Source organism: Crinia signifera, chromosome 4, assembly GCF_055691185.1.
Source record: "Crinia signifera chromosome 4, ASM5569118v1, whole genome shotgun sequence".
Taxonomy (NCBI): domain Eukaryota; kingdom Metazoa; phylum Chordata; class Amphibia; order Anura; family Myobatrachidae; genus Crinia; species Crinia signifera.
The window spans coordinates 260,892,105-260,914,409 of NC_139220.1; the positions used below are offsets into that span (position 1 = coordinate 260,892,105).

General features: G+C 44.7%; 1 protein-coding gene across 3 annotated transcripts in view; it reads left to right on the forward strand.

Annotated features, from left to right (window-relative positions):
- The window catches only part of GLCE (glucuronic acid epimerase), a 51,482-nt gene that overhangs the window by 20,319 nt on the left and 8,858 nt on the right, over window positions 1-22,305 (forward strand). For all 3 annotated transcript variants that reach the window (XM_083184405.1, XM_083184406.1, XM_083184404.1), the window contains 2 exons: window positions 17,085-17,656; window positions 19,296-19,538. In XM_083184405.1, the coding sequence (XP_083040531.1) occupies window positions 17,098-17,656; window positions 19,296-19,538 (802 nt within the window). In that variant the 5' untranslated portion in view covers window positions 17,085-17,097. The remainder of the gene's footprint in view (window positions 1-17,084; window positions 17,657-19,295; window positions 19,539-22,305) is intronic.

Below are 22,305 nucleotides of genomic sequence, written 5' to 3' on the forward strand. Positions count from 1 at the left end.
GGACGACCCTGACGAGGAGGCTACTTCCCAGGACGAGGTTATGACCCAGTCCAGGGTAGATGCGCTGGTGAAGGCGGTCCGCTCTTGCTTAAACATACAGGAGCCAGACCAACCCCCTGCGGAGGAGGCACCCTCGTTTAAGCGCAAGAAGAAGGATCCGGCTGTGTTCCCATCTTCAACGCAGCTGGAAGGAGATCTGGCAAAGGCCTGGTCTGCTCCTAATAAGAAATTTACAATTTCTAAAAGGATGGTTTCTTCTTATCCCTTTCCGGCAGACGGGCGCACGAAATGGGAACGCCCGCCTCAGGTGGATTCCCACATAGCCCGGCTGGTAAAGGCTACTACCTTGCCTATTCCCACTGTGGCGGCTCTAAAGGACCCCACGGATAGAAAGATGGAACATGTCTTTAAATCTATCTTTACTCATGCGGGTACGCTTAATAGGCCAGCTTTGGCCTCGGCCTGGGTGGCTAGGGCGGTAGGCAAATGGGCAGATATGTTGACGGAGAACATTTCGTCAGGCATACGCAGGTCGGAGCTGCTTTCTCTGGTGGACCATATCAGAGAAGCCTCCACGTATTTGGGCGAGGCGGCCCTGGACACGGCTACGTTAGCCTCTAGGATCTCGGCGTCTTCGGTTGCAGCCAGAAGAGCCTTGTGGCTCCGCACTTGGAATGCGGATGCAGAATCCAAAAAGGCCCTGGAGGCCCTTCCTTTTGTGGGCGATATGCTTTTCGGTCCGGAGCTGGACAAAATTGTGACTACGGTAGCCACTTCCAAGACAGCCTTCCTCCCGTCGGCACCCTCTAAGCCGAAGCAGTCCTTTCGTTCCTTTCGGCCGCAGGGAAAGCCGAGGGGACAATCTTCAACAAGAAGCCGTCCTCCCAGGAGGGAGTCGTTTGGTAGGAGCAGACAGTCCCAGTCTGGCAAACGTCAGCCTCCTAAGGCCCCGGAGAAGGCCTCCCAATGACTCGGGGACCCCTCAGGTCGACTCCCTGCCGGTGGGGGCTCGCCTCCTCCATTTTGCCAACAGATGGAGGGAGACGACATCGGACAATTGGATTTTGAGTATCGTGTCGGAAGGATACTATCTCTCCTTCAACAGGCGTCCGCCGACCCGATTCTTTATCACGGGCCGCCCGGCCTGTCCTCTGAAGGCGGAGGCTCTCAGCGCCTCCGTTCAGACTCTTCTCCAGTCTCGGGTGATAGAAGTGGTTCCTCCTCAGCAGAGGGGCCACGGCTATTACTCCAATTTATTCCTGATCGGGAAGCCGGATGGTTCATTCCGACCAATCCTGAATCTCAAGGATCTCAATTGTTACTTGAACATTCCGCGGTTTCGCATGGAGTCCCTCCGGTCCATTATACAGGCAATGGAGCCGGGGGATTTCATGGTATCTCTGGACATCAGAGATGCATACCTGCATGTTCCGATACATCCGGATCACCGCAAGTACCTCCGGTTTGCAACCAAGGATCTTCATGTCCAATTTCGGGCTCTACCCTTCGGAATCTCTACAGCACCAAGAGTCTTTACGAAGGTGATGGGAGTTATGGCAGCCTTCCTTCACCTCCAGGGAGTGCGGATTCTGCCTTATCTGGACGACCTTCTGATTTTGGGACAGTCCAGAGAACTACTCCTACAACATCTAGGCATTACGCTGGACCTGCTCCAGGCTCACGGTTGGCTAGTGAACTGGCGCAAGTCCAGCCTGGAACCCTCCCAGGAGATGATACATCTGGGAGCGCGTCTGGATTCCCAGGCCCAGAGGGTCTATCTTCCAGACAAGAAGCGGCTGGCTTTGCAGGCCCTCTTACGAGGGTTTCTCAAGCACAGGAGAGTCTCTCTTCATCTATGTATGAAGATTTTGGGCAAGATGGTCTCGTGCTTCGAGATGGTGGAATTTGCCCAATTTCACTCTCGTCCGTTGCAACACCAGATCCTCAAGTATTGGAACCGTTCACCACAGGCTCTGAAGAGGCAGGAGATAGTACTCTCTCAGGAGGTTCGACTATCGTTGCTCTGGTGGCTCAAGCCACGTCACCTGTCCATGGGACGGCCCTTCCTAGTCTCCGACTGGGTACTCTTGACGACAGATGCCAGCCTCAGGGGCTGGGGAGCGGTGGTGGAGGACCGATCCTACCAGGGAGTTTGGTCCCACCAGGAGTCGGGGTTGCCGATCAATATTCTAGAGCTCAGGGCGATCTACTTAGCCCTTCTCCAGGCGGCCCCCCTGATTTGCTCTCGTGCAGTCAAGGTACAGACAGACAACGCCACGGCGGTGGCATACATCAATCACCAGGGGGGAACTCGGAGCAGAGCAGCTTTTCTGGAGGTACAGCCAATTCTTCGTTGGGCAGAACGTCACCTCTTGGCATTGTCGGCAGTGTACATTCCCGGCGTCGAAAACTGGGAAGCAGACTTTCTGAGCCGCCAAGAGATCCACTCCGGAGAATGGTCTCTTCATCCAGAGGTGTTTCACTCTCTAACCCTCCGTTGGGGGAGGCCTCAGATAGATCTCCTGGCATCCCGGTGGAATCACAAGTTGCCTTGCTACGGGTCCAGGACTCGGGATCCAGGCGCATTTCTGGTCGACGCTCTGTCGGCACCTTGGCCGTTCGATCTGGTGTACGCCTTCCCGCCAGTGGCTCTTCTTCCTCGGTTCCTAAGAAGACTCAAGCGGGAACGGGTAAGGGTAATCCTGGTGGCCCCAAACTGGCCACGCAGGGCCTGGTACGCCGATCTCCGGCTCATGGCGGAGGAACCTCAGTGGCGGTTACCTCTCCGGCCAGACCTTCTGTCTCAGGGACCCTGTCAACATCCCAACCTAGCTCGTCTCGATTTGACGGCCTGGCTCTTGAGAGGGAGATCTTAAGAGACAGGGGGTTCTCAGATTCGGTGATAAGAACCATGATAGCGGCCAGGAAGCCGTCCTCAGCAAAGGTCTACTACAGAATCTGGAGTTCTTTCTTTCGCTGGTGTGAAGAGCACGAGAAGAATCCAAGGAGGTTCTCGTTGCCCAAGGTTTTGGCCTTCTTACAGTCGGGAGTGGATTTGGGCCTTCAACATTCCACTTTGAAGGTTCAGGTCTCCGCGCTCTCGGTTCTGTTTCAGAGGCGCATTGCGACAAGACCGGAGGTTCGCACTTTCCTCCAAGGGGTCATGCACGTGACTCCTCCCTTTCGGAGTCCCGTAGTCCCGTGGGATCTGCCTTTGGTTCTGAGAGCTCTTCAGGTGGCTCCGTTTGAGCCTCTGGAGTCAGTGGAGTTGCGTTGGCTTTCATGGAAGGTGTGTTTCCTTCTGGCAATTGCGTCAGCTAGGCGGGTCTCGGATTTGACCGCTCTATCTTGCAAGCCACCGTTTTTGGTTTTCCACCAAGATCGGGCAGTCCTCCGTACCAGGTTGGGTTACCTGCCAAAAGTGGTATCCAGGTTTCACGTAAACCAAGAAATCGTGGTTCCTGCTTTCCAGGATTCAAGAAGTGGAGGGGCTCTCGATGTGGTTCGGGCCCTTCGCATCTATGTGGATAGGACCAGGGAGATTAGAAGAACAGAAGCTTTGTTTGTTCTTTATGATCATCAGAAGCGGGGTTGGCCCGCATCTAAACAGTCCATTGCCAGGTGGTTGCGGCTTACGGTTCAGCAGGCATACCTCCTGGCGAATAGGCCGGCGCCAGCAGGGCTCACGGCCCATTCCACTCGCTCGGTAGGATCATCGTGGGCTGCGGCTTCAGGAGTCTCCGCAGAACAGCTGTGCCGCGCAGCCACATGGTCTTCCATGCACACTTTTATACGCCACTACAGGTTTGATACTTTCACCGAGGTCGACTCTGCGTTCGGCCGTGGCGTTCTTTCTGCAGCTCAGGAGCGTTCCCTCCCGTGAGGGGACAGCGGTGGGACGTCCCACTGTCCCAGTGGCCACCAATGGCATGAAGGAAATAAGGGGATTTTTGTCCTTACCTGGAAAATCCTTATTTCTGAATCCTTTGGTGGACACTGGGCGCCCGCCCAGACGCCCCTGATCGGCTGATGGGTTGGTTTTAAGGAATGCTCTTGTTCATGATAATACAAGATCTCTCTTTTTCTTTCTTTCATTCTCTCCTTTCCTGTGCTCCTAAGTCCGGTGGTAGTCTAAACTGACCTAGGATGGAGTGTGGGGAAGGAGGGGCCTGGGCTGCACCACTAAAGTGTTAGCTACTTGGTGCCTGTCGCCATGGCTCCGCCCCCTTCCCACTGTCCCAGTGTCCACCAAAGGATTCAGAAATAAGGATTTTCCAGGTAAGGACAAAAATCCCCTTTTTATAGCTTTCCACAGGTGCGAATGAAGTACATAGCATCACCTGTGGTACTTTATAATTGGGCTAGTAATGCATACACCTGTGCACCTGCTAGGGGATCTGTAATACAAACACTGTACAGTCACTGGGGACTTTACTTATTCTGCACTGCATTGTAATATATTTTGTTAGCTGCAGATCTTACCATATCTTAAAAAAAAAAAAATACCGTTCAGGGTAAACCGTTTTTAATTACACACATTCCCGAATTCTATATGACAAGAGCATCTGACCGCAATCAAGCTACTTTGTCGGCACTTTTAGTTTATACTCTGGTTTATATTATACACACAATTTACACTATAATCCTGACACATTTTGTCATGTACCTCAGCAAGAGGGCTGGCAATAGAGGTGGCACCATAATATCAATTAATAGTGTCGCGTTATTAGCCATTACACAGCAGAAATAAGAAAAAAACTAATAAAAATACAAATCAAAAGTGCACAAATTTAAATAAAAAATAAAATATATATTATGGGGATATTCAATTGCAGGTCGCGACCCTGTCCTGTTTTTGGCCGGCGGGATTCAATATACTGAATGCTGAAAAGCGGGCGTGGCCGTCAAATACAGCCATGGATTGTCAAGCGGCGGCGGGGACCTCGACAATCCACCGCCGTTCTCGGCAGAACGGGCCCAATTGCTTCTAAAGTCGGGTCCGTTCAGCCGAGATCCCTGTTCAATACTGTCGGGAAAGACAGCATTAAATAGGGCCATCACTATTCCCCCGTCGGAAATAGCGTCAGGAGATGAATACCCCCTAAGTGCATTTTTGATCATCTGCAAACCATGGACAGGTGAAGTGAATAACATTGACTTGTTACAATTGCATCTGGCAAAGGTTGGGGTATATTGGGCAAGGGAACATTCCATTCTTGAAGGTGATGTGTTGAAGGCAGGAAAAATAGGCCAGGCGCATAAGGATCTGAGCAACGTAGTCAAGATGACTGGTTCTTCAAAACGGCAGGTTTTCTGAGGGAAAAAAAAATTGGTGAACAAGCTGCAGGGTCATGGGTGCCAAAGGGGGATTGAAGGCTTCCCTTATGGTCTGACCCCCATAGAATAGCCATTCAAATTTCTAAAAAAGTTACTGATGTCTATGATGGACCAGTGTCAGAACACGCTGTGCATTGCTAGCTGCAGGGACTGCATAGCTGCAATACTCACCTTTGTTTACAACCAAAGTGCCTGTAATGAGCATGTGAGCGTCAGAACTGGACCATGGAGCAATGGAGAAAGATGGCCTGTTCTCACTTTGTGTGTGTTTTACTGTGGAAGAGGTGGCACCATATTGCACTGTGGGAAGAAGCCAAGCCAGCCAGCAGAGGCAGTTGGCTGCTCTGGGCAATGTTCTGCTGGGAAAACTTGTGTTCTGGCATTCCAACTGTATCTCCTGGTGGCAGTGGCCTCTTTCATCAGGATAATGAGGAATGGTTTAAAGAACATAACAAAGAGATAAAGGTGGCCTACAATGTCCAATCAAGCAAGAAGTCTGAGAAATTGGGGACCCACCTTGCAACATACAAGTTTTAAGGATCTGCTGCTAATGACTTGGTGCCAGATACCACAGGACACCTTCCAAGGTCAAATGGAGTCTATGCCTCCAAGAGTACACACACACTCTATATATCCTTCTCTCCCCCTCATATGTTGAGCAAATTTAGTATTAAACTTTTTATAAGCTTTTATTCAAATCATCCAATCCTCCCTAATGAGTATAATGCTGTGTACACACTGTGAGATTCCTTTGCTATTCGGCTAGATTCAATTGCTATGCTGTTTTTGCTAACTCGTGTGCTATTTTCATACAATTCATACTATATACGTTCAATCTGCACTATATAGTCATTGCTGCACTGTCTATTTGGCTTTTCGATGTCAGCTGAACAGGAGCACGTATCGGCATCAAATCGGGATGGAAAGCATAAAAACATCTTCTATCTGCATTCGATGTCTATGCAATACCAATTCGATTTTGACTATAGTCAAAATTGACTGTTCAATCTTACCATGTGTACACAGCATTAGTGGCGTGAACATTCTCATTTCCATATACCTGAAGCCAGCTCATTCTTACAAGTTAAGGGCATGCCGCGCTACCAAACAGTGTTTTATTCTCCCTTTCATTATGTTTTTTTTTTTTTTTTTATTCTCTCAATCTAAATTTGTAATAATACTAACCGCAGTCTCCCCTTTCTTATTTGGATCCACTTATTACATTAGAGCAGTGTGTTCAGTACATTACCCCTTTAATCATAGCAATTTCTTCCTTCAGCATGGTCAGCATAGTTAGATCTTGCTTCAGGGTTACTGAATACAGGGGCTGTGTATAGGTTGTACGCCTGTCTGTGGCCTCACATTTCATTTACCAATGTAAAAATCTGCAGGCAGCCCTGTAATTTAGCCCTGCATGTGTTCCCTATGGAGTTATTGAACAGTTAGCCAGATTTCCTGCTTTCTCCCTCCAATGTCGGGAAGCTTAAGCTACTGAGCAGTAAATGGGTTACAGTCTGGCTCCAGCGTTTCTGTTTGCAGCAGGTGGTTGCTGCTGATAAGCGGCGCAGATTGTTTTAGGCCTGGAGGAAAAGTAGTTACTGCAACTTTTGCCAACTGGTAGAGTTTTACATTATTAATGTTCTGGGTCAAGTTGGGAGAGTTGCCCAGCCACTAGGCTGGTATACTGGCTCAGACATTGCCGGCATAGTAGAGCATTATTCCTACAGGGTGAATGGGCAATGTTTTATTTAATTTGAGCATCTCAGAACTTCGACTGCTTGGATGTACACAAGTTTGCATAAAGTCAGAGACCAGTGTCTGCCAGTAGTCGCTGCTGAGTGCAGTACTGCATCCAAATCCATTTCAAGGGGTGTGGTTTATTAGGTCGACAGTCAGGCAGGGTTGGTCAACCGCCGGAGTGGCCGTGAGGCTCCCGAAAATCGGGTCTTCCTTCCGGGCCCCCCGAAAAGGTGGGCAAGCCTTCCATGTACACGGTAATGTCTTTAATACTTTGTACATGTTTTCCTTTTGTTATAGATGCTATTTCTAACATGCATGGAGCTTTGAAATTTAAGAAGCCTGTGGTTCATCCTCTATAGTGTTATACAAGTCCCAGCATGCTATGCCTATCTGTTGGGGAGAATAGTTCCATGACAGAGGCCTGTAGCTGGGTTGCCACCTCACTCTTCTTCGATTCCTGGAGATTCCCACCTCCAACCCTAATGCGTGGCCTATTGACAAGTGGACGTCGTGTCTAATACATAGTTACATTTAAGAGGCTGGGCAGGGCTGGGTTGCTGGCAGGCCGGGGGGCAGCACAAGGCAGAGAGGCTCCAGTTCGAGACTCACCACCACAGCCATCGTCAGTGCGTCACGGCGATGGCGGCCGGCAGGCAGCACGGGGTCCAGCAGTGGAGGGCGGAGGCAGGGCACACTGGGAGTCTGGGACACTGATCACCAGACCAGCGGTGGGTGGGCTGCAGATGATGATGTCATTGTGTCTGTCAGGCTGCAGAGGCAGGCCTGGCATGGGCTGTTGCCGTTACTATGGTGGCAGGATTCTGGGGACGGGGGAGATGCGTCAATGGAGGGCTGGAGGCATTTTTAGACACCCGCATTCCGGGAGAGGTGGCAACCCTACCTGTAGCTGTCTGAGAATGTCAGCATTCACAGTTCCACAACCCCAGTGCATGGCGTATTCTTGTTGTACAGAGGCATTTCTGAAGTCTCTCTGTTGCAGATCTCTCCCCACCTGTACAAGCTGTCATCCAGATCTCTCCACTTTCCACAAATAGCTCTTCATAATTTATAGAGTATCAAGCAGTCAGTACACCATGTACCACAGACACAACATTATTTGTGCTGGCCAGTGAGCTCTGGCTAATGATTATATGGCTGTACTGTGGATCCAGAGAGAGAGAGAGAGAGAGAAGGGTGCAGCAGTCCCCTAATAATAGTACGTGGCCATTTAGTGTATGGAATATTTGTCGGAATGGAGCGGACTGAACAGTGAGTGGCCCTCAGTGCTTTTTGCTGATGTTTTTTTCTCTGTACATTATATTGAAATGTAGCGGTCTCTAGAGTTTAATTACAGAGAACAGCAAAGGATTTCTGTCACTTTGTTTTTAGCCATAAATTGTTCATATTCAACTTAAATGGCAGCAAATACTGATCCTAATCAACATCTTCTGAGCATCGGACATTTACCGCCACTGACTGTGTAATTGGTGCCCTGGTTGAACAGTGTATTTTTTTATGTCTACATTTGAAAGACTTCTGAAAGGAAGGGGAATGTACTAAACTGCGGGTTATGTAATCCCAGTGGGAATGCAGCGTTTTGCCAGCGGATTCTGCCCATCGCAAATATCAATTTACTAGCAGTCGCTGCCATTGGAGTAAACAGATGCATCCTTATTGGTTGGAGCATAGGAGCTTACATTCATGATTTGATAAACTTTGTGGGGTGCAACTCGTTCATGCCTCTTAATAAATAGGGTCCTTGTTGTAATTGAGCCTATGACCCTAATGCTATGATGTAGCAATGTTCGCCACTGGTGTGATTTGGCGACTTTTCATCTGATACCAATGGATCGGGCAGAGAAATCTGATAGTGACAAATCGTATGAGTTTTGTCTCTGGTTTCAATGTAGTTGCGCGTTCCCTTGCAGGATCAGAGATCGGAGGTAATACACGCGCAATCTGTCGGATCAGACAGCTTCCGGCAATGTTATATGGGATTGTATACAATATATCATATGCGAAAGAACCGCATACGATATGTCGTCTGTTCAAGGGGGATTGGGTGTGACTTGTGTCCTCGGGGAAGTCACAGTAGTGTCTGGGGGCCTTCATTTGATTTTTCGAAAAAATAAAACTCATTTGACTTCTGTTCCTCTGAAAATACAGTAGGTCATGGTGTTTGGCAGCAGTCAGTGGACTCTGTGCTGTGCAGTGTCATTACTGGACATTTTTACTGTTTTATCCTTTACCTTCTTGCCCTGAGCAGTCTACAGCCAGCCATGTTTTCAGCGTGGGTCGCTCTGTTCCAGCTAAACATCTAGACACCAGTGCAATTTAAATCACTCTTCTGGAATTTCACAGTCTGCTTGAAACTGCTTTGTCAATAGGCTTACGTTACTGAAGATCAATATGCCCTATTTTGGCGAGTGATTTAGAGAGTCATTCTCCCCCTGCGCAGTACTAATGTTGTTCTGTATGAGATTAATGGCTGGATGCACAATGCTTGTCACTTTTAGCTCTGATTTTCTGATAGATGCTCATTAGATTAACAACGGGGTGTAAATTTGTCTGCAGAGTGATTATTTTACATTTAGCTCAGGAATATTATTTACAACGTGTTGGGAGGAGGGGAGTGTATAAATATGGATGCTTTGTCTGCAGAGACCCTTTCCTTCCACAGACAGTCTTGGAAGATGAAAGAGGGGGTTCTGTTTAATTTTTTTTCTTTACTTGCATTATTTTGTGTTGGTTTTGTATAAAATTGGATTTAAGAATAAGCGATTTTGTATAAAGGAGATTTTTTAGGAAGATTCTGGTAGATGGAACTCTGAATCCCAATTTTTCAGCAATTTATGGGTATTCGTAGTTATTATCAGAATGCGTGCCTTTGTCGTCATCTAGCACTCACTTATGTTTTATGTAACTAACCTTTGTTCGTGGCTTTGCTTGCATCGCTGCCTGTTCAGCGGAATGAAGATAGATGGAGTGTAAAGTATCTATTTCTTCCTTTTTTGCTCCTCTTGCTGATATCACATTGTAGGTCTGTAAGCTATTCAATAATTCAGTGGTTCACAACCATGTTCCTCAAGTACCCCCAACAGTGCACGTTTTTCCAGGTCTCCACACAGAATCACAAGTGACATAATTAGCTCCACCTGTGGATCTTTTGAAATATGTCTGAATGAGTGCACTTGAGGACCAGGGTTGGGAACCACTGCAATAGTGAATACACCATCTAAACTCATTTTTAAAGTATATTTTTCAAAAACAATATGTACAGACCCAACCCTTACCGTTTTATTATATGTATGGACTTAATTCATATATTGAGAGGGAGTTGAAAAGTGGAAAACCATACTTGCCTACCGTAGCTTCAGGAAGCTGTGGGAGGCTCCTGATTTTTGGGGTAGTCCCCTGCAACCTCAGTGGGGAAGGGGACTCTCCCACATCCTGTCTGATTACTTGTAAAGTGGGCAGGGAACAGATAAAGCAAAGAAACCACTTTGCAAAGGGTATAGGCCAGTGGTTCCCAAACTGTGTGCCTAGGCACCCTGGGACACTTGCAGGAGTCCCTTGGATTGGAGGTCCGTGACAAATTCATAATAGCAATGGGCAAATCAATAGGCAAAACCAGAGATGTTGGCTGCCAATCATGAAATATATGAGTAAACAAAAGCTTATCTGGTTCCTCACTACATAATTTGTCCTAAGGATGACCTATAATCATAATTTACCTCATTTAATATTTTTTTCTAAATTTATCAAAAATAAACTTTCGACCTAGGGGTGCCGTGAGAAATATTGTGATATTCTATGGTGCCGTGGTTCAAAAAGGTTTGGGAACCACTGGTATAGGCTAAAAGAGTCCAGCCCCGCCCCCGAAGTGATGTGATGCTTCTCACGGAAAGGAGAAATTTAAAGTGGCTAAGTAATGTAATAAATTGTTACCTGTTTAGTTTCGCTTGTGATAAGCGGTGCTTTCTAGGACAGATTATTATAGAGAGTCTATTTTAAGCTTATTTTTTAATCTAGGTTTGGTCCACTCATAAACCATACTATGAAAGACTAACTCTGGACCCTTTCACCAGTCTTCCCTGTATTGTATTATCCTCTACCAGGAGTCAGTCGGGCAGCACTGCCTGCTCCTATGGTAGCGGCTAGATCCCCTTCAGGAACTTTCCCATCATGCACTGGGTCCACGTCATCTTGGAGGGGGAATAGTAACCTGTGGAGAGTGAAGCGAGCTGAAATAAAAGAACATAACCTACATTTGAGACAAAATAGAAAACGCAAACAACTTTTGATGTCACATCCTGGTCCTTTTACTGAAGGGGAACTAGTCACAACCCTGCTCCTATGTTGTAACATTTTCCCATCAAGCACATGTTGTTGTGTTTGTATACAAACTAAAAGCATCCTGTTCTCCTTCCGGTTAGTTCCTGTTGCCCCCACCTAGTGTCTATGTTAAGCGTGTGACTCTGCAGCATTGTAGCTGGTTAAATACACAGATGACTCCTGACCTGTAACTCTCCTTTCAGACATTGGAGCTGGGCCCTGACTCTGGTAAAGAGCATGGTCGGGGCCCCAGGACTTACGCTGGCTATACACTAGGTGACTTCTCTGAGCGGAGAAGTCGCCCATGATCCTCCCCTTGAACTTCCTGGGAACCAGCTTTCACATGCCAAAACCCGGGATTTAGCTGCATGTGTGAAATGGGTAATATAACTGTAGGTTCCTGAGGGTGACCTCCGATTCCTCCTATTCTACCTTCCCTTATGAAATCCCGATGTGAGACTCTGAGCAATACTTGATGTTATAAAATAAGCAGCATATTGTATAAATGAGTCTGACTACATTTAGATGCAGGTACCCATGCTCATTTCCGTGCAGCTTGGCACCGAACTATGGTGGGTAAGGGTCTCTGAATGGAATGTCTTCACATACAAAATCTCTAATGATCGATACAACCCTAAAGAGTCCTGTTAGATGTATTCTCTAATGATCTGAGTCACTGATGGCTTTGTTATAGGTCACATTTGTGATTCTCCTTGGTGCGACGAGACCTGCGCTGTGACTAGCCTACCAGGCTGAGATGAGATGGATCTTTGCAGGGCTGATCATTATCCAGGCTGTGTGATTGTAACAAATGTCATTCCTGCTGATTGTGTGTCTCCCCACTGTGTGCGGGGGCTGCAGGAAATCTCCTGAGGACCTGTGGGTGCTGGCAGCAATCCCTCCTGTGTATATACCTCCAGCATCCGAGTAATGCCAGTCACCTTAGCAACACATATGCCACCAAGTCCAGAGTATTAGATGCACAGATTCGTTCACAGGGATGTGGGACATTTGTATCGTGTGTGTGTGTGTGTGTGTATCTATGGGGTAGATGTATGAAGCAGTGATAAGGGAGGAGAAATGCTTAAGTGCCTGGTACTTTATCACCGGCCAATCAGCTTCTGACTGTCCCTTTTTAAACCCAGCCTGTAACTTAACAGCTAGGAGCTGATTGGCTTATCACTTCTCCTCCCTTATCACTGCCTCATACATCTACCCCTATATGTGTGTATGTATATATGTATGTATACATACATACATACATACATACATACATACATACATACATACATACATACATACATACATACATACATACATTTTATCAAACACAGCCTGTAACATGGCAGTTAGTAGCTGATTGGCTGGTGGTTTATCTCTCTCCATTTTATCACTTGCCAAGCTTAGTACATCTGGCCCTATAAGAAATGATAGGCAATTCAGTTTAACACCATTTAAGTGGCATACAGAATGCGATCCTGGGTGTACTTGTTAAGCTAAACCTGTTGTATAATGCAGTCTGCAGTAATTGCAAGGTATTTCTCTGCCTTGCATCACCTAGCCTATTCTTCTGGAACCGGTAGGTATGAGTGCACTATAAGCTGGCAGGTAACTGGGCACCTTTCTTTTTATGTCCGGCCGGCTGATCTTGCATGTAACTGAACCACCGCTTTCTGAGAAGTTTTTGTATCCCTTTGATGCTGCACGGTCCTCTTACAACCACGTAGGATTGTGGTCCCTTATTTCTCTTGTACAGTGTTCAAAACCCTGATGTTTTACCCATATGCATCTGCGATGGAAATGTACCTGGGTGTGGTGTGCAAGTATTGGTTAATATCCAGATGAGCTGTGAATTGTTCTCTGTAGGCATATTGCACCAGATGTGTACAGCACAGAGCATACTTTGTACTAGTGTTTATGAGTGGCTCTGCTGGTAAGTGCTGGTAAGTGCTGGATAGTAAGTATTGGAGAGTTAAGTATTTACACTGCTACTTGATTTAATGGTGTGATGGTTAAATGCTTGTGATGCAGATGTATTCCATGATCTCTAACCTTTATTTTCATCTTCCACATTTCACAACACAGATTTTCTGTGACAAAAGTAGAATTCCTTTTTAGTGTGATTTATGTTTTAAAACCACAATGAATAGAGTCCCCACCCGTGTCCTCATATTACTGCTGCTGCTTGGGTACACCAGGCGAGTACTGATGGCGCGGATTACATAGGAGGCTGGCATTCTGAAAGTTGTTGGGGAGTTTCTTGCAGTCAAGACTGAATTCAATTAGGGTTGAGACCAATTAGTTTGCATTTGTATTCACATTTCACAGTGGAACGTTGCTCTTTCTCCCACTCTCGGACAAGAAATGCAGCGAGGACAGTGGCAGCCAGCGCTGTGTGTGGCCTCAGGGTTTATAGCAGAAGCTATGTACTCGTCAAGGCTTCGCCGCATACTGGTAGCAGGGAGGATGTACTGTTAGGTGGTGATTAGGTGGGGTACCTGCACCTACAGGGTACGGGGATAATTCCGTGATCTGTGCATGGGAGGGGACATTGTTACATGTGCTTGTGATGGGAGTCTGTGGAAGCAGCTGACGTGCAGGGTGTATAAGGATTGTGCAGATGTATGCAATGCTTAGATAATATATACACGGTTCCTGAGCAACTGGATACAAGTGACTGTTCACAATACATTTGTGAGTTCTAGAAATGCTGTTTATTATTTATTTACACTTTCTTATATAGAACAGCATATTACATTGTGCTCTACAATTGGAAACAACGTTGCTAAAACAAACTGGGTAATATAACAGACCACCTATAGAGATAGGAGGGCCCTGCTGTGGTCATATATACATATATAAAAAAAATCTGATCTTGGGGGACACCTTATTGCTTGTCTGTAGTGTTCATTCTAGCACCCACTATCTTTGAAAACCCATGCAATTCCTGTTCCCTGCCTGGGGTGTCGCTGTCTGCTGTGGTGTTTCTAGCACAGGTCTGATTTTCATATCAGTGCTGATATACAGACCACACTGTACTAGAAGAACTACAGCAGACCACGACACCCCAGGCAGAGAAGGGGAACTGCATGGGTTTTCAAAGATAACAGGTGTTAGAATAAACACTAGTCGGCATCCCTTATATAGTCTGTGGCACAGTGGTTAGCATTGCTGTCACACAGTACTAGGATCAATTCCAATTATTAGGGCATGATCTATATGGCATGAATATACTGTGCATGGATTTCCTCCCGTACCTGCTAACAGAAATGTTAATGCCCCTGGTGTATGTTTGTGGCAGGCAGTTTACACTCTACACTGATGGGTGTAGGGCTAGGCCCTTAAGCCCTGTACACACACATCGATTTGCTTTTGATTCAATGTTAGATTCGATTCTCTATTAGATCTGGCATTAGATCTTTCCATTCGATTTGGCATTAGATGTGTACTTTTGCATTAGATATAGAATTCGATATCCATTCATGGTACATTGTACACATTCGATTTAATAGATCGAATTCGATATTTCCTTGGCTGCACAGTAGATTTTTCTGTGATTTTGGAATCGAATGTGATCGCATGGAATCGAATGTAGATCGAAAGGGACACAAAAAACATTCGATTTCGTTTAGGATTCGATTTTGCTTCTATAAGCGAAATCGAATCGAAAATCTGGAAAAATCGATGCATGTGTACAGGGCTTTGTTCAGATCTGATCACAGTAGAAATTTGATCAAAATGAGCAAAACCATGTGCACTGCAGGTGGGGCAGATGTAACGTGCAGAGAGTTAGATTTGGGTGAGGTGTGTTGAAACTGTAATATAAATTGCAGTGTAAAAATAATGTAGCCAGTATTTACCCTGCACAGAAACAAAATAACTCATACAAATCTAACTCTCTCTATACATGTTACATCTGCCCCACCTGCACTCCACATTGTTTTGCCTATTTTGAGAACAAATTTGTACTGCGATCAGATCTGTATAAGGGCCAGTGTATGTGTGGGTATAGTTATTGTGTGCTGTAAATAGCATTAGCTGCTTATGTGTTGATAGATACTGTATAGATATGAACACGTTTTTATGTATGCTTGGTACCGGGAGGTATAGATTTACACTCTATACAGTATGAGGCACACTGGTCTATTTGCAGTATGTAAAACACTGTAGGACACCTGTTCTGCTGATGCGTGTGGGACTAATAGATTAAAAATGAGGGCTGCAGTATTTGTATAGATGTGCAGTGTGTCTGGTGAGCCACATCCTTATTCAGGCAGAGCTACAGGAACAGGTGTGTACGTGTTGTTATTCAGATGGATGATGCTGTGTATTGTGCTGACAACCCTGCGAGAGGCTGATTTAATAGACACGGCTCTCTGTGTCTTATCGCGTCTGTCCAGTAATGCCGCTACTGACATGGAGCATTTAGTCAGCTGCTGCGGTACCATCTTTTGGCTTACCTTTATCATTTTACAGATTTAACAGCACAACCATCAGCAAGTAGTACTCTCTGGGGAAGGCTTATTATTATGGAATATACATGATTAAACTGCATGATTTGTGAATTGAATGTAATTTGCTTACTATTCGAATGAGAGGCTATGCTTCTATTTCTCTTGCTGATCGTACTCATGACTCTTTAGAAAACCCTAGCATTTGGGGACTTGAACAGTGTTTTATATAGGGTCGTTCCACTTTGTACAGTTACTGTATGTGCCGTGTCCCACCAAATACCCCGTGGTTCCTGTTAGCTACATTCTTATAACCACAGTTGGAGCTGGGAATCTCTGAGCCCGTTCTCCCTGGCACCTCTCTTCACCCAGCTATCGGACTTGGTTGCAAGCTTACCGGCGAGGTCCCTGACAGAGATGTGGCTAACCAGCAGGGTTTTCTGAAGGAAATAGTCATTTCTAAAATCTTAAGTGCTGATTTTTACAGGACTTTAATGCAAGAGCCACTTTATTAGGCAACTCCATTGTCCTATATGAGACATTTGTATAAGTTTCTCTGTTATGCCCAAAACGGTCACAAAATGTAGTTGTCACGTATGTTGTATGGGACAAGTGATTCGTAAAGGAAACATTTACTTAGTGATTCCTCTCAACTCCAAATTAAGAGCCTGTGTCGTTTTTTTCATGAAAACCTATGTTATAATTTGACTTGCTAACATGTTGAAGATACATAGCTACAGATGTATGGTGTCCCATATGGGACATCTTTGCTCATTTTCATGGAATGTCCCTATTGTGGGTTACATATGATTTCCGATAGGGACTCTAGTAGTATATAAGTTCTCATTTGAATTCCTCTAGTTCGGTCATGTCCAAACTATTGCCCTCCAGCTGTTGTGAAACTACAAGTCCCATCATGCCTTGCCATAGTTATGCTCGTGAGGAATGCTTAAACTATTGCAAGGCATGCTGGGATGTGTAGTTTCACAACAGCTGGATGGCCATAGTTTGGACATGTCTGCTGTAGTTGTATCTCCTCCATTTATTTATTTATTAACCGTTTCTTAAACAGCACAGTAAAGTTCTGTTGTGCTTTACAATTGGAAATGGCGATAAAACACACTGGTTAGTTACAAACAGTCAAAATGGTAGGAAGCTTACAGTCTTCAATTACAATTTGATAATTAATAGTACTTAATTCCGATTTGGTTTCTCCTATAGGTATGGTCTGAACATGCGTTGCTTGGCAGCTCGGGTCAACTATAAGACGCTAATCTTCATCTGCTCCCTCTTCACCCTGGTGACAGTGTTGCTGTGGAACAAATGTTCCACCAATGACCATATTTCCACCCTGCCTTGGGCACCAGAAGCAGGTCTGCGAGTGGATAGTCTGGAGAAGAGGGCAGCAGCTTCAGAGAGTAATGCGGCACAAGGCCAGCCCAGATCTGAGGAGGCCTCCCCCCAGGAGCAGCAGAAGGCGCCACCGCTGGTGGGCAGTAAGGGAACAGGACTGAAGTATGAGGAGATTGACTGTGTGATCAACGATGATCAGAGTGTGCGTTGCAGGAGAGAGGGGAATGAGGTCTACATGCCCTTTTCCTGGATGGAGAAGTACTTTGAGGTCTATGGAAAGATTGCTCAATACGATGGCTTTGAAAGATTTGAATTTTCCCACAGCTACTCCAAAGTGTATGCACAGCGTGGTCCGTACCACCCAGATGGTGTCTTCATGTCCTTTGAGGGTTATAATGTAGAAGTCAGAGACCGGGTGAAGTGCATCAGTGGAATAGAGGGTAAGTTTGTTCGATACCATTCACTATATGGGACTGTGGCCTATAGCTTAACGTTGGATGCACCGTGACCCAGCACATCTTTTGCTGTGGTGCATCTATATATAATGCATTATCTTACAACAATGCTTCCCAAGTAGTTATTTGAAATGGCCACATATGCGAGGGGAATCTCTATAAAGGCCGCTTGGCTGTAAAAAAAAACATATTTTTTTTCTTTTTAAATACTCATTTATCAATGAGTGATAAAACTCATTGTGTCTGATAAATGGTACCCCAGCCAATCAGTTTCCAACTGACATATTTGAAACACATGAGCTGAACACATTACAGTTCTGGGCAATTGGCTGGAGCACCATTTATCATTCACGAGTTTTGTCACTTGTTGTACTATTGTACTCTGGGGTTCACTGAATGTATAGAGCTGATTGCCATGGACTGTATCATCAGGCATGTTCCTCATGCATCATGCAAGTGCTTAGTTAATACTAAGAAAAGTCAAAACACTGCAAGGGTTGATGTTGGGGTTTTAGTGTACATGTCTGAAGGGAAATGGTGCTATGATAGGTTAGTGGGCAAAACTCTGAATATTGTCCATTTCTTTCTTCAGAAATTTAGAAAGTGGCATCATTCTTTTCAATACCTTTTTAGCATTACACGGAAACATAAGAACCTCTTTTTTTATCCTTTTAGATAACCTTAATTCGATTTTCTTTGTGAGGGTATTCATATGTCTATTTCAAGCATGTTTACATTGCTCTACAGCTTTAGCCTCTACCACCTCTGAAGGGAGGCTACTCCACTTACCCACTACCCTGTCTATGAAATAATTGCTCCTTAAATTTTCACTGAACCTACAGCTCTCCCGTATCAGTGCATGTCCCCTTGTACTAATGCTTCTCTTCCTCGTAGACCTTGTTAAACCCCTTGTTTAATTTGAAAAGGGTCTCTCGTGTCCCCCATTTCCTTGAAGGGGTTAATGCTACTCCCTCTTTTATTAATACAAAGCAACACTTCCAGCAAGGAGGTGAGATGTTTGATCTCCTAATATTGCAGTCTGAAATTTTTGCCTGAGCACAGGGGGTGAAGACATTTTGTGCTCTAAACATGTATTTGTGGCCCTGAGGAATCACTAAGACCTGGACAGGCGCACTCTGCTTACTCCACACTGCAGCTTCTCTATTAGTCCAACATTTGGGTATATTCAATGTGGCTGACAGGGATCGTAGAAAACAAGCGATCCTCGCCGTTTAACCCCCGCGCAGGCCGCTCACCCTATTCAAGGCTCCGGGGGAATCCTCCCTGTAAGAGGACGGCGAGGATTCCCCCCAAACAGGGAGCCTGCTGCATTTAGCTGTTTCTGTGCAGGGTTAATACTGGCTACATTATTTTTACACTGCTATTTAGATTTCAGTTTCAACACACCCCACCCAAATGTAACTCTTTGCACATGTTACATCGGCCCCACCTGCAGTGCACCTGGTTTTGCCCATTTTGAGAACAAATTTGTACTGCGATCAGATCTGAATAAGGGCCTATTTATGACCATCTTTGTGTTTTACTGTAGTATGTTTTGGACATGGAAATGCTGGAAGTTTTGTAAAGAAATAATCAATGTTCTGTATCTGTTCTCTCTTATCAGGTGTTCCATTATCCACCCAGTGGGGACCACAGGGGTACTTCTACCCAATCCAGATTGCCCAGTACGGGCTGAGTCACTACAGCAAGAACCTGACCGAGAAGGCCCCCCATGTGGAGATGTACGAGAGGGCAGATGAGAGTGATGACGGTGTGCTGGGCACATGGACTGTGCCTAAAGGGGCTTCTGTGACCTCTGTTTATGATAAGGCAAGAGGCAGCCATGTCAGACACTTTGTTGTGCCAGGTGAGTAGATGGTCTTTGAAGGTGTTGTTAGGTAATGTTATGGGTTGATCTTTTACCAGGTATTTGTTATGTTCATTCATGTAATACACCAACAAGCTAAAGTCCAAAATACTTGTGGGCAGATAACTTGGAATCTGTTTTGTGTATTGTGAAGAGGTGTTTTTTTTGTGTGTTTTGTTTTTGCTAGCCATTTTGTCATTTAACATGTTCATTAAAGTTTTTCTACAATTGTAAGCTTGAGGAAATTTGGATTGTAGCTTTTCTAAGACCACAACGCATTCTAGTGCAGGTTCCAGTATGACTTCATTGTTTTACTCACTTTACTGTTTGTCTCACTTGGTTGCTCACTTTGGGTAACACTCGGGATAGCCGGAAATTCACTCTTCAGAAGTTGGTAAATCTGCATTGGAAGGTGCAAACATTGGCCACGGAACACCCACAAAAGGGAGGTGGCACGTTAGGGATATGATTAAAGGGCACTGCACCCAATGTGCAAAATACGCTGATCAGATATTACATTTATTCTAAACCCCTTGAATGCCAACATCTGTTAGAGATTTGCAAAATAGGCTCTAAAAATGCCAGCGTTGCTGACATTTATTATATAAATTAAAATAAAAAATGTTGAGTAAATAAAGATCATATTTCCTATATAAGGTACATACTACAGGTCCTTATGAAGAATAAAAATGTTTGCTTGCCAAATTTCACATCTATTTTGACAAATGCACTTGGCATTCAAAGGGTTCATTAGATCCTCATGAAAATGAATCTGTTTTCATGTGTAAGAACCTAACAGCACTGTGGTCATGGATTTTTTCAGTTTTACCTCTTTATTAGATTTTCAAAACATACAAAAAAGACTACAAAAACAACATAAATTCGTCGTTATTATACTTTCTTAAATCTACGTGTCTGCTGTGGGAAGGCCCCCGCACAATCTATTCGTTTGTTTATCTTTTTACATTTATTGGGTCCCTCTAGCAGTTATTTTCATTAAAAGCGAGGATATTTATTCAAGCGACATCTTGACATTTACACACAACAAAAAAGGGAAAAAAAAAAGGGATAACCCCGACAGATTCTATCCTATATATTGAACACGTCCCTTTATCCCATAGACAACTTTTCCATTACACCCAGTATACAAATTCCTTTCTGTTTGGTAGCTGCCCCCTTTTTTTCTTTATCTTTCTTTTTTCCATCTCCTCCCTCCTCTCTTTCCATCTTCCCTTCCCCTCCCTTCACCCTTCTACTCCTCCTTCCCCTCTTTATATTTAAATTGTTGGTTGTGCAATATTCGATTGCACAGAAAATACTCAGTATCATATCTACCCATGTGTCCCTAATTTATTCTACAGCTACGTCCCTTTTTAATTAACCCTTTTTATCTACCCGTGTCTTCCCCCTAGGTTCTACCAGCCCAGTGTATTTAATTTTTTTAACTCATTCTTTATTGTATTGTGATCGTATCCACACTCCCCATATATCATAAAATTTTGTAACCTGCTTGATTGTTACGTAAAAATTTCTCTCGTGCTCAATTGTGTACTTAATCAAATTAATCCATTCTTGAAATTTAGGACCATCGTGTGCCATCCATGACCGTGCAATAGTGACCTTGGCCAGTGCGCATAAATTATTCATAAGTATTTTCTGTGCAAGTGTTAGATTGCCTTCAGGCCATATACCCAATATCAAGCCAGCCACATTCATATTTTGTTTGGAAATACCTAAGTTTTCTATTACGGTTCTAATTTTCCCCCAAAATTCTTGCAGATATCTGCAGCCCCACACTAGATGCCAAAAGTCACATCCATTATTAACCCCCCCCTTCTCCACATTTAGGACAATCTAAGTTTTGTCTTTGCGAGAATTTACTAATTTTCGCGGGGGAAAAATAAATACGGTGTAATATATTAAATTGAACTTGCTGGACCCTTATGGAGTGGGTGACAGAGCATTGAGTTGTCAAGGCCTTATTCCAACTCTCGGGTGTTATCTCCGGGATATTTTTAGACCATTTATTAATCAATTTCCCCATATCCTCCTTTTTGGATATACTGTTGACGAATTTATGACACTTAGAGACTGCTTTTGATCTTTCCAATTTTTTAAGAAAGCTCTTTAGCGGGGATTCAGCGATAGTTAAACAATTTTGCTGTACATGTTTATTCAATGCACTCCTCATCTGCAAGTATCTATAGAACATTTTTTGCGGGAGCTGGTATTCCTCTCTCAGATGGATAAAGGATTTCAAACGTTGCCCATGATAAAATTGCCCCACTGTTTCTATTCCATAGTGAGCCCAGATTCTACATCCCTGATATCGAAAAATTTGTTTTAAGGGTTCCAAAGTGAATAAATTTGTATCTGGATCTAGCCCGGAATGATCTGATCTCTTTAATCCCCACTCCCAAATTTTCTTGGCTTGTTTTAATATAGGTGGGATTTTACCATGTTTCCCCATGTCTAGAAGTGCTTGGCATGGAGTCAATCCGTGTATTGAATTGCCTATTAGTGGTCATGGATTTAATTCAATTTCCCACCATGGCCCTAACTGTATGGACTTTGTTTATTCTCCTCGTGCCAACATAGGTTTCCCCTGGGTACTGGGTGTTTCCAAAAATATATATAATGTTCTACATCCAAAATGTTATTGCTGTGTCTGGCACATGTGTCCTGGAAGATTCAGGTTCCCTCTAATCACGTAAGGCCTTGGGCTAAGGTCAGATACATAGAGCGCACTATAAATGTTTGTAGTGGG